At 39.9% G+C, this 13,214-nt stretch overlaps 1 protein-coding gene across 4 annotated transcripts in view; it reads right to left on the bottom strand.

The window, feature by feature from the left end:
- Positions 1 to 366: 366 nt before the first annotated feature.
- The window catches only part of ACO1 (aconitase 1), a 38,502-nt gene continuing 25,654 nt past the window's right edge, over positions 367 to 13,214 (bottom strand). For all 4 annotated transcript variants that reach the window (XM_054185079.1, XM_054185081.1, XM_054185078.1 and 1 more), the window contains exons 11-21: positions 12,380 to 12,539; positions 8,944 to 9,079; positions 8,345 to 8,429; positions 7,921 to 8,077; positions 7,235 to 7,359; positions 6,364 to 6,468; positions 5,542 to 5,684; positions 3,943 to 4,090; positions 3,402 to 3,524; positions 2,220 to 2,405; positions 367 to 1,088 (exon numbers count right to left, since the gene is read on the bottom strand). In XM_054185079.1, coding sequence (XP_054041054.1) covers positions 975 to 1,088; positions 2,220 to 2,405; positions 3,402 to 3,524; positions 3,943 to 4,090; positions 5,542 to 5,684; positions 6,364 to 6,468; positions 7,235 to 7,359; positions 7,921 to 8,077; positions 8,345 to 8,429; positions 8,944 to 9,079; positions 12,380 to 12,539 — 1,482 coding nt within the window. In that variant the 3' untranslated portion in view covers positions 367 to 974. The remainder of the gene's footprint in view (positions 1,089 to 2,219; positions 2,406 to 3,401; positions 3,525 to 3,942; positions 4,091 to 5,541; positions 5,685 to 6,363; positions 6,469 to 7,234; positions 7,360 to 7,920; positions 8,078 to 8,344; positions 8,430 to 8,943; positions 9,080 to 12,379; positions 12,540 to 13,214) is intronic.

Genomic DNA, 13,214 nt, shown 5'->3' with positions numbered 1-13,214 from the left:
CATGTGGTATTGTGGATTTGGCAGTTGCTGACTTTAATGAATGCATTACTGTAATCATTGGTTGCTAACAGCCCTAAAAATTGCAGACGAGGATCCTGAAGTTCTGATAGACTGCCTTCTTGAGGACACAAAACAGAGGGAAATACATCACAGTAGAATTCTGTTGGGTTACAAAAGACTGCCATTGTCTCACAGTATTTGTATTCATCCTGTCTCATGAGGATTATTCAAAGAAACAAGAATTAAAATACAAGAAGTCAAAACTTGTATGACTCTGCTCCTACAGGGACAGTGAGAAGGGTTTAAATACAAAGCTTTGTTCTACATCTTGGTACTAAAGATAACATGACAAAATGCACCAAAAACTTTTTGAAAATAAATTTAATTTTATCCATTAGAAATATTATCCCCAATAGGTCCACCTTTGAACAAAGGCGTAGATTTTAAACAACAAAGTTCACATTTTTTAGAATACACAAACAGCTAAATAATTAATTTCAGTATTAGATTCAGATTCTGGTCAACTGAATAAGAAAGCAAGTCAATATCAGGTAATCAGGAAGAAATAAAAGTTATTTTTTTATACTGTCAGTTAATTTTTGGACCACTGATATGAGCATAGAACTTAACTTCAGAGTCAAACTAAATGGACAAAATATATGAAATCAGCACATCATCTTCAACAGTTCCACAGATTCCAGCAGTATTTTAATGACTTTTGCACTGTATTCTAAGGTAAGTCAAGCCAACCACCATACAAAACAAATAATGAATGCTGTTCACTTTAATTGGGCAAGTGTGTCCAGTTTCCTCATACACAGAATAATTCAGCATTGTAAACAAGCCTTCTAATACAATCCATGAAAAAAACTGTTCACTTTATGGTTCACACTTTCAAATTTATGATTACCGTAGTTTTATTGCGCTCACCAGAAGCAGGCTTGTACCTGGACGTTTTTGCTTAATGTTTTTGATTAGGATGCCATTTTACGGATCATGTAGTTCAGAATGCCGCCGTTGTGGAAGTAAGTGAGCTCCACGTCAGTGTCAAATCTCATGATGGCGTGAAAGGTTTTCCCAGTATCCAGCTGTTAGGGTCAAAGAAAGTCATTCAAGCAGCAGAACTTTCCCTGTCTCACATGACATCATAGTAAAATAAAGACTATTAAGCAATTGTGATAGAAAGCTAAAGTGAACAGGCACTGGACATCAGTATTTCTTTCCACACTAGACTACAGCCAGCTGCTCAGGAGGAAAGTAGTTTAAAATAAACCATAATAAACACACTATGGAGTCTTCTTGCACTGTATTTCCCGGCTTGCCTCATTTAGGTTTATTGTTGATATAAGCCTAGAGATAAGCCCTTAGATAAGCCCTAGATATAAGCCCTTATATCAGGGCAGTTAGTGAGGCACATATAAACAACTATCGTTAGAAGCTAATCCAGGTAGACCACCTGCATTAAATGAACATGCAATAAGTAGATTGTTTTGCTAACCACAATAAAAAAAGCAGACTTTGATACTATTAAATAAGTCAGTTATACAGATGTTCCAATAAAGAATAAACAAATTTTTTATTGTAGATGCTAATATTTTTAAAAAAAGGGCATAGGTTTGGAGGCAAAGCTAGACAAAAAGCAGTCTTTCAAATACAGGGCTTGAAGCTTAACTAGATTTTATGCTGGGTATGCTTAGCCTTCACTTTGACAATTCGTAGAATCATAGGGTGTGCTGGGTTGGAAGGGACATTTAAAGGTCATCTAGTCCAACCCCCCTGTAGTAAGCAGGGACATCTTTAACTAGATCAGATTCAACTGACAGAATATTGTATATTGCGGCATTCAATTAATTATTTTAATTTTAAATTAATTTAAATAATTTAGTTTAACTTATTTAATTTCATACTTACAGTTCACTTTTTATTGTGCTTCAGATATTTAAGTGAGACAGAAAAATGCATAGTGTGCTTTGAAAGACTGGTCCAAAACACAGGACTGCTTTGTGCTAAATAAAGCAGTTGGACATGTTGCTTTTATATCCCATCATAGCAAAACCCTATTACAATTACTGTTTTCACTCCCTTCACCATCTTAATTCTTCCCCCTTCTTCAAGTGAGAGGAGCTTACTGCCATGTAAAAGCACATTGCTTGAACAGACTGTTAATTTTGAGTGACATTACAGTGATTCAGAAAATTAATTCCTTAGGTGTCTCATACCTTGATCTGGACCTTCATCTGTGGTTTTAGTTTTTCAGGAATGATAATTGTGTAACGCTCCCGTCCAGTGAGTCCTAAAGTCATTGCATCCTCTCCAGGTAGATACTGCAGAGGAATCACTCCCATCCCTACTAGGTTGCTTCGATGAATTCTCTCATAACTTTCAGCAAGCACAGCCTTGACACCCTGGGAAATACACAACAAGTATAGTTACCTTCATGGTTCCTGATAGTCTTTCTGTGCAAACAGGAGGGAAACTGACACATTTGTGGTCCACTCCATTTCATTTACCAGCTACTGGTAGAGTCAGCAGGTCTGTCTGACAGCGGACTTGATTATATGTTAACTTTCAAACATCTTTAAAAGACGTCTGATTGTCAAAAAATTACATACTCTTTCTCAGGAATTCTGCATCCTTCTTTAATGTCTCACATAGAGCACCACTAGTCATGTCCGTAACGCTCACTAGTTCAGTGTTGCCCTCCTACACTACAAGGCCAGGATGCATTTTAATTAATTTCTAAATTTTTACATGTTAATACAAAAAAATCACCACTGGGAAAAAAACCCCAACAATTTAGACAAATGTAATCTTAAACACCAACTCTCCTAATCTTTGTTAAATAATACACACACTTGCCTTCTCAAATTGCACACCAAGAAAGCTTCCATCAGAATTCAGGCTGGTAAACAGTGTAGGACAGGACAGACAATGAATGAAACATATTTCACTGTATGTGGATTTCTATTAGGCTCCTGTAACAATACTAATAAACATCCCTGCAACCTGCATGGTGAAGCCATGCTAAATTTCATTTTCAACGATACTATTTTCTCTTACACTTTCTATCTTCCCTGTTAAGTGAGCTGAAGGAGGCACCTGGAAGCAGACACAAGGTTTACTGGGTTACGGGAAGCAGAAGTAAAGAAAGTGGCCTTTCTGGTGTAGCCTTGTGGATTTCTAGCTGAAGATTAGTCAAGGCTTCCAGTCTGAACAGGATCTATTAATATTTAAACAGCTTTTGCAACTCTGCTGTGGCTGTTGGAGGCAGCTGAGATTTCAAAATCGCTCTTGCTACCAAAAGTGAGAATGATCTATCCAGGATGTGGCTCGTAAGCTAGTCTTCCTGACAAATAATGCACTTTTAAGTACTGTCCTCCTAGTTTACTGTAGTTACTCACCAAGAGGAATGGTCCTTTAGCTGCCCAGTCTCTGGAACTTCCTGCACCATATTCCTTCCCAGCCAGCACAATCAGAGGATGGCCAGCCTGCTTGTATCTTTCTGCAGCATCAAACACATCCAGCTGGAATGAAAATGCCAAACACTTTATACACTTTTTGGAGGTGGAATCACAGTTCCAGGAAACAAAGGAAAAAGTGTCCCCACATAAGTAGCTGAAGCCTGCGCTTTCTGCCAAACAGGATGTTTAAGGATATTAACCATACAGTCCTTTATGGCTTCTCGCCTGATCTCACTCCCAACACAAACCTGTGCCTTCCATTACCACTTCTACAGTGGTCATACTCTCTACTGATATGACTGGTAGCACCACACTACATAGGTATGTTTGACCTGCTTCCCCAGGTCAATACAGCTCCTGTCCCCTCATTAGCTTTACTTAAAAGGCACTTAAGTAAATGACCTAAGCTGTAAGAAGGAAAGCCAGTAGTAATCCACTCTACTGTCAATGAGCCTCAGTTTAGAGTAGCGTGTGTACTTACAGTTTCCCCAGAAGGGAAATGGATGGTCTGAGGTCCTTGTTTATCAATAAATTTGTTCACCAAGCGAATGTTTGCAAATGTTCCTCTGGCCATGACAGCATCATTCCCTCTGCGGGAGCCGTAAGAATTGAACTCTCGGGGAGTCAGGCTATTAAGGGAAAAGAAAACAAAGGAAAAAGGAAACTGTTTTTTTTAGACTGAAGCACCCTGTGCTTTAAGAAAAGTAAGTAACGAACTGGTATTTCTGAGGCAGGTATGTACATGGTTCCCACCATGGCAGTAGCATCCAGTTAGCTGATACTTCTACATTTAAGATTTTTTTTAAAGGGAAAAAAAAATAATTAAAAAAATAGAAGCCTGCCTACAGCTTGGTCACAGAAAGCAGCTTCCGCAGTATTCTCATCCCTTGCCCCAGAAAACAGTATCTGATAGTGATGCAAGGATAGAGCTTGTGTTAGCTCAGAAGACGCAATACAATTCCATTCTTAATAGCTGGCTAATGAAAATCCTCCTCATTATTTGTATCACCACAGCATTTTGAACAAAGGTAGACACCACTGTGCTAAACATCCAAACTGCAGAGAGAGCCCCTCCTGCAAGTTAGAACTAGAGAAGAAAAAGTTCATTTGCAGAGATAGGGGAATGAGGGGACACTCCAGCCTAACCAGTAAACAAAACATGTGCTGGAATGTGACAGAAAATCGGACTGTTTGCATTGGGCTACATCCAAACAGTAGCTATGACACACAACATCTGTTTTGTAATGTGTGTAAGACTATTTAGATTTCAAAGAGACTGATAGAAGAGGGACAAAGAGTCCAGAGCAGATAGTTTTTAGTAGATCACACTAGTTGAATTGATTTCCTCTCCAGAATTAGTAGGTCTAGTGAAAGTATTTTTTTTTAAATAACGTCAGTGCTGTTCCTCAAGACACCACTGAAGCTGCAAGAAGTACTAAACCAGAGAATAAATGTATTATATTATCCGTGAAGACTGAACAGGGCAACTCAGCAAGTCCTTGTCTTGCCTTAAGTTGAACCCAGAGTACTAAGCTGACAGGCTGGCCATAGAAAGAGACCAAAGTTTCACAGCAATTTGGACTCCCAACAACAATACCTTTGACAGATTTCACAGCTGCACTGAAACCTAAACTTCTGGATGTTCTAATAGCTCCTGATAGCCTAGATCTATGAAATAGTTGCACGTGCTAGCAGAAGTGAGAACAACCAACTTTTCACATTAAGGACCATGATCATTTTGCTTCAATAGGGAGACAAATCCTGATTTCATTATTTATGAATAGAATTACTGCAAAAACTAGCCTGAAAGTTATCTTCTGCCCCTCTCTCCATACAAAGGTCTTCAGCTCTCCAGTGTAATAGATGTGCACACTCTACGCAAGTTCTTACACTTGGTCAGAGCTGCTGAAAGAGCAGAGAAAGAAATGCTTTTCTTTCTTCTGTTATATATTTTCCAGGCATCCATCAAGGAATACAAGCATATGTGAACGGACAGCAGATGTGTGCCTGTAACACGGTATAGTAGCTGTGGCTTGTATCCCCTTCCCAATTTATAAAAAGAACAAGAAATAGTGCTTACCCTCTGCTGGTCAAGTAACGGGCTGCAGGACTATTTCTTGCTATATTCCCAGCTGGAGATATGTGATCAGTTGTCACAGAATCCCCAAAACTCAACAGGACATAAGCGTCTTCTATTGTTTTTGGGGTCTGAAGAGCCAAAGTCTAAACCGTCAAAAATACAAGCAAAATCATTAAAATATGACACAGAATTCCTTTACCTTTCTCAAAAGTGCAAATTGCAAAATAAAGTCTCCTTTTCTATATAAATTAGAAGAAAGAAAAAAATCCAACCCTATTAAAAATGTTTACGTTCTTGAATAAAAGATGATGTCCTGGCTGTCTATCAGGAAGGTCATGCATGAAGAAAACAGATGAGGCAAAAACATTAGCTGAGGCGTCCTGTGGTACACGCATGAACACAGATGAAAAATCCAAGATTCCTAGAAAGCTGCATACATTGAAATCTGCATTTGCTTTTAAATGGTACTGAAACAGCAATCTGAACACTGAAGTGGTGCCAAACGCAGGCAGGCAGAGCTGTAGGTTTTGTTTCCTGTCCTTTTACCTCACTTTTGTGACTATTTAAAAGTATTTCAGCTCAAAAGGAAAAGGAGACTTTTCAAAAGCCCTGAAGTGACAGAGAATCCTTACAGTTTTCAGATTCACTCATGCCTTTGTATTAAAATTAATACAATAGTGTAATTCTAACATTTGAGAACCAAGGCCTCAATAGGCTATGATGGATGCTTCCAGGCCCCCTGAAGTGGCTTTGCTTTGCCCTTCACATTAGTCAAGGTCACTACACACTTTGGCTTGATTCAAAAGGGCAGCATGCACATACCAGACCATCAAAGAAAGGTGGAGACTTGATGTAAGTTGACTTGGGATTCCAAGTATATAGTTTATCTGAAGGAGCATCTAAGGCATTCCAAGATTTGTTTACTGTCTGAAAAACACACAAAACCACCACATTGATTTCTAAGTTTTCAGAAGCAATGGAATTACTTCAGGATCCAGGTAAAATTACACATTGGGCTTCAGCAAAAGCCTTGTGTACCTCTTAAATCACTTTGTGAAATTATTATGACAATATACATTATGTTTGGGGTTTTTTTTAAATGATTCTATCTATTAAAAGAATTAGGCGAACCCTCACTTCATTACAAAATAAGAGCTGCTCATCCAGTTTTCTGACAATAACCTGTATTATGTACCCAGATAACACATTATAATTCTCAAGTGTATTTATCATTAATCTTAAGAAGCTTTCCTAACACGTAAGCCTTAAGAATATTTTGTTTCAACACCTGAGAAAGGCTTGCATGAAAGCATTACCAAGTACGAGTTTTTTTCTGATGTTAATGCTATTAAGTAATGCAAATTAATTTTGTCAGGTGAAAAAAACCAAACATCTGTGCAGCTGGAATATCTCACTTTCTAATATCAGTCTGTGATGACTGTTTAAAACACATAAACTATACGTTGCATTAAAAAAATCATTAATGAGCAATTTTCAGGACACAACTTCCTGTAAGAACCAATTAATTAACCAGAAACCACTTAAAAAAAAATAATCTCATTTGAATACTTGTCAGAAGAGAAGCAACAACAACAGAAGGAAAAGGTTTGTTTCATTATCAAGACCAGCTTATTTAACAACATCAGAATAGCACAGCACATCAATGAAAGCACTGCCCAGGGAATTAATTCACCTCTATTTTTTGGTAGACCTCCTTGAACATCCCAGGAATAACAAACTGACGCTCAACAGCCTGAATCTCATTTCTTGTTGGCCAGATATCTTTCAGGAAAATCTTCTTCCCTGAGGCATTTATTCCTGTAGAAAATGGTATTGTTATGTTTGTTGCAAGTTTTCCATTAAGAAAGAAAGAAAAAGTTTAGAATGGTGTCCTTTAGCTATGTGTTCCTTCTAACCTTGTCAACACTTGTGAGACACACTATATTTCCCCTACAGGGGTCTGACAGAAGAGGGCCTCATAAATTTCATGATGCCTGTACATACATCTTCTTTTGTGATTTCAAATGGCCTTCCAGAATAATTTATAGAATAACTGAGGTTGGAAAGGATCTTTGAGGGTTATCTAGCTGAACTACCTGCTCAAAGGAAGTCTACTACATCAGGTTGCTCATAAGAGACTACCACCCAGATAGAACCAAAAAGATACCTCTGTGGAATTAGAATACTGGTCAGGCTTCGCTTCCCCCCTTCTCCGTCATAAGCGTCCTTGTTGCTCTGTTTCTTAACAATCGCATGCTTTGCATCCCAGAGGTACTCAGTCATTTGAAGCACCTCCCTAGGACAAATGTTTCTCAAGAGCTCAATTCCAACCAATTCAGTTTATAAACTGTGAAAAGAAGCACCCTGACACTGTCTTACCCAAAGGCTCTTTCTCAAAGTCGATCCGGACAGTTCCTGCAATTGCATAGGCTATTACCAGTGGCGGGGAGGCTAGGTAGTTAGCACGGGTGTTGGGATGGACACGTCCTTCGAAATTCCTATTGCCAGATAACACACCCACCGCTACGAGGTCTCCCTGTAAGAAAGAGTTTGAGACAAAGGTAGCAGAGGTGCTTGCAATCTCCACACACCCAGCAGGTCTGTGGAGCTGCACCATGCTGCAATATCAATGACTGGACAGTCACAGAACTGTCTCCTTCCAAACAATCCCAAAGCACTTCCCACAAAAAAGAGAATATAGACTGAATTTACTTTGCACACAGCTAGGAGGAGTTAGCGCACAGTATAACACAGCTCAGAACAGCACAGAACAGAGAACAGCTTACCTAAATAAGCTGCATACCTGTGTAATGGCCTCAACAACAGGCTCTGGTAGGGGTCCACTATTGCCAATACATGTCATACAGCCATAACCCACCACATCAAACCTAGACAGACCACAAAAATCATCAGCAAACAACAGGCTATTTTGGAGCAAGACATTTAAACCCTTAGCAGTTGGCAAGGGTTACTTTCAGAAGATGTACTGTTTTAACAAATGAATTGCTGACGGAAACAGTGTTTTTGAGAATGCTCAATTCTTATCATTGCAGTGACTGTCCGTGCACACAGAATGAAGATCTGGGAAATGTTTTACCTAGCAAGATGAACAACAATGTAGTGTCATTCATGCTATTTAAAAACATCGGTCTTGAAAAATAACCCATTTTCCCACTTAAGAATATGAGTCTTCAAGAAACTAGAGCAGGCAACAGGCCTTCTCTCTCATTTGCACAAAGTCAGACAGCACAAAAGCAATGTGTTAACTCATGCAGGATCATGCCGCAGGGTACCTGCCATATATTTTAAGCTGTACAGAGAAATAGTCATTCTATTGCATCACTTGTTGTCAATGCTTTTAGTTAAGCAGCCATAGGACAACAGTAAGAAAAGCACTCTTACCCTAGTTGGGAAAGGTAACTCATAACTCCACTCTCCCTCAGGTAGTAAGTGACAACCCCACTTCCTGGGGACAGGCTAGTTTTAATGTATGGCTTCACTGTCAAACCAGCTTCAACAGCTTTCTTAGCAAGCAATCCTGAAAAATGCAAAGGATAGTTGCAGTTTTTCCTGGAAGTGGAACAGTTTGGTGGATCAACAGGTTAACAGAAGTACCATTAAATAACTGGAAAACAGAAAAGGCTCAATTTCCAGCAATGAAATAGTAGAGTGAGCCAATGGCACTAATCCCAGAATAACTGGCTATAGAGCTCAAGTGCTCTGTTGAACTGTAGATCCAGTCTGCAATTTCTCCTCCACTGGAAAGCTGCTCAAAGTTGTATATAACAAGATGAACTCACACTGGGGCAGCAGGTAGACATTCAAAACTCAGAACACTATTTGTAAGACAACTGACTCACAAAAAATGCAATGAAGAATAGCTAACTTCCCACTTACAGTGGTCTACTGACCCGGTGCTGAAATAACGGCCAGCATATGACTCGCTGCCCTGAGAAGCAGATGTCTCTGAGAGCACCAACTCTGGCCCTTGTCACAAACAGGCTATATCACAATCTACAGCTTGTTGCAGGCGTGCTGTTTTACCACTCCTGGATTTGTAACATGCATAGAGATGTTTTAGTGGAGTGTATGTGTTACCAGAAACATATTTATCCCAAATTTCTTCCTTTTAAACAAGTTGTCCATACATAGATGAATGTTCAGAAAACAAGCCCTCTCCAGCCCTTTTCAGGATAGACATAAAAGAAGCAGCAGCTATGCAAACTATGCAACACTTCACATTCCCATGCCTTCTCATTCTCTCAAACATCCACTTAGATAAGAAAACATACATCAGCTCCGCTTTGATCCAACATGATGTCCAACAGGAAGACATCATCAAACTGTTTTGTCTTTGCCAGCCGTTTGGCAGCTCTGTTAGACATGACATGGAGACCTCCACTTAAATGTTGCGTGAAAAGGCCTACACCGATAGATTTGGAGGCCTAAAGGTAGATATGTGAATTTAGAAAAGCAGTCCTATTCCTGAAATTGCTGAGGCTCCTTAGCTGCCAGAAGAAGCTGTGGAAAGTGGAGCTCTTGTATACTTTTGAAAATGTGACCACAAGCAAATTATCTCAGGACCTGAGAGCCTGACAGCCTGTTTGGCTTCTGTTGGCTTCTGTTTTCCTGCCAATACCAGTTCCGAAAAAAATGCAAGGTCAAACTCTAAAAACTGGCACAGAAATGCCAGAACTTAAATTGCTTGAGCAGCCTTAATCCAACACCTTTGTAAAGTTGGATTAGGCTGTCAAGGCTACTACAGCATACACTCACTGTCCCCACAGACACACAGCCCCTGCACATCATTTAGTGCACAGGATATACAGCAGTAGTTGGAAAAAAAACATTCTTACTTTGGATTTCTTTTACCTTTGGATTTGGTTACTTAGTGTCGGAGCACTGCATGTTTTGTTTACTTTCATTTCAAACCCTACTCTGAAAGCCAAATTATCATGTTTCTTGTGGGCATCTCGGAGGTCCTCAACACCGTAGTGTACAAACAGTTACCAGAGACTAACAGAAATACTTTTTCCCTTCCTTGTCACGGCCAAAGCGTAAGTGCTGCTGTATGGAAAGGCAGCAAAGGTACAGTACCCACTAAATCTGAGTGCATATGCTGAGATCCTTAGGACTATGTTCTTCAGGGTGCTATGCATTTAGTAGTAGCGAATGTGTTCAAAGTACCAACTTTACTTGTATCTGCAGAGCATTCTACAGTTTAAACCCATGAAGTAACCCATATTAAGCCAAGCGGCTGAAAGATCAGCATCCCCACTGCCACAGAGAGGGTTAAAAATGCTTGCCATTAGCCTGGAAGCCAAACACTTGGGGAAACTATATCTTAAGAAGGTGGCACAACTGAGGGATACATCGACATAGAACTAAGGGATAGGACAGAGAAAAGACAGTCTGCCCGGAAGAAGCCTAATTCTTGATCCTTAGAAGAAAGAAATTCAGCTCTATTTTTGTGATCGTGATCAGGATGGACCCGAGGAAAGAAGTATGCTGACGGGGCTGTCCTATCAAGGGCAAGTGAATTGGGTGACTTTGTTCAATTCTGTTCCTCTCAAAGGGGTAAGAAACAGCACAGGTCTCCACTCTGCTTCCCTTTCCACACCACATCCTTGTTTACGATAGACTTTGTCCCTGTTGCTTGGAATTAAAAGACCTTTTGCGTCTGCGAAGGGGGTGAGCTGCTGCTACTGTGGAGTACCCAAAAAAAGATGCTAGATGACAAATACCCTATCAACAAACTAAACAGAAAGTGACTGTTGTCAGAGGCTGTCCATAAGCCAAGGTCTTCCCAACACCACACAGGAACAAATGAGACAAATTACGTTACTTCAGCCAGTAAGTAAACCTCTCTGGTCAAGGGCCGTTGCATTGCCCATTGCACAACCCTTCCAACCTTTGTAGAAAATAAGCCTGCATTCTACAAACAGTCTGACAGACTAGAAAGTCCTAATACAGTGATGATCTTGCAGTGACAGATAACATCTATGTATATGTTCGCAGAGGAGAGAAAGAAATATGCGAGCATGTAGCCAAGCATCTGTGAAAGAGGGCTGAACCAGGCTAGTATAGACTGAACCCTTTGAGCTGATCCCTTCATTCATATTTTGTTGCCAGGAACGTGCATTCAGAATGAGAAATTTTCTGCCCACACTAGCCAGGTTAGAAATAAACAACCTCCTAACCTGAATTTTAACACAACCAACTCAGACCAACTGTTTTGTACTATTTGAATGGTGATAAGCAAGAAAGTGGGGGATACAAAGTCCATGTCCAACCACTTCTTGGATGTAGTTAGGATGTAAATGACAAGGCTCTGCAAGACAGCAATCCTTGAGAACACAATTTTCCTTGTCTACAAACTCCCCACACGTGCCCTCAGACTCTTGCAGTAACAACTTGATACACCTCTAGCTAAGTGTGTGTTTTGTACTCTGCTGCCAGATCAGAGCACCTTCAGACTTAACCCCATAGACTATTCTTCACTGTCCCTCTGCCCGTGGCTCTGACTTTCGATAGGCTCTTCTCAGCTCTATATAACAACTTCTCTGCATTTAAACAAGTGTCAGAGGTGCTGGTTAATTCATTTCCAGTTTCCCCTGTAGAGAAGACAGGGCAGGAAAAATACATTTTCTTCAAATGATGTTTCCAGCTACCATTTCCAGAATTCCTTCTGCTGCCCCTAGGGACTAAGCTCAGTTTTAGCACTCCAAATGCCAAAATCAGCATTATGCATGTAGAATTACATCAGTGTTGTATTTGTCTTTAGGACACACAGCCAGAGCCATAAAGAAACTACTGCACATTAAACAAATAAACTTACCTGCTCCCAACATAACTGAAGGGTTACTGGTGTTTGTACAGCTTGTAATGGCAGCAATCACTACTGAACCATGAGCAAGCTCGAAGTCACAGCCTTCAAAATTAAATTTGACTATGCTGTTGTGTCGGTCTGGGGCAATTTGGAATCCCTTGAATCCTTGCTGTAAGTGGAGAAAGTAAAAATCAAAAGGATGTGGTTAATATAAATATTTTGACTGGAAATTCATATGGGCTGGGAATTTCACTAATGAGAAGCATCTGTCAGTCACAACCATGCTTACACTTTTAGGTCTGGTGGTGAAGGGTTGCATCTCTGGTCAAAGTGGCGGACAAAAATAATTTTTCTGGGGTCTATCCTATTCTCTGTTTACTGGTAAAAGCAGCAGGCTTTGCATCAAAATGTATTTGTGTTTTTTTCCTGCATGAATATATCCTTCGTCAGATTGCTCAGATGCTTCTTGCTCTCACATGCTCCACATTCCTGGCCACGTATAGTCTGGTCATACAAACTAGTCCTGAGATTCTAGTCATAACACATAACATTTGTAAGCCACGAATATTGAAGAGCTCAAACTTATGCTTAAAGCTGACTTGAGAGGCAAAAGCCTGACACTTGAAGAAAGAAAACTAACCACCAAAGGCCAAGAAGGCACTGTTCACATCACGAAAAATTATACTTAGAGATCTGAAAGCATAAGGTCATTTAACAGAGTTTGGAACACATAACAAGCCAAGAATTCCTGGGAATTACTGTAGTTTAAGTTTCTTGATTTACATTACTAGAGCTCTGTACTGCCTTTAACAAGGGCAGTTACTGTATCAGGTAGGGATTCAAA

The sequence above is a fragment of the Rissa tridactyla genome, chromosome Z (assembly GCF_028500815.1).
Source record: "Rissa tridactyla isolate bRisTri1 chromosome Z, bRisTri1.patW.cur.20221130, whole genome shotgun sequence".
Classification (NCBI taxonomy): Eukaryota; Metazoa; Chordata; class Aves; order Charadriiformes; family Laridae; genus Rissa; species Rissa tridactyla.
This window is presented reverse-complemented; position numbering and strand designations above follow the sequence as displayed.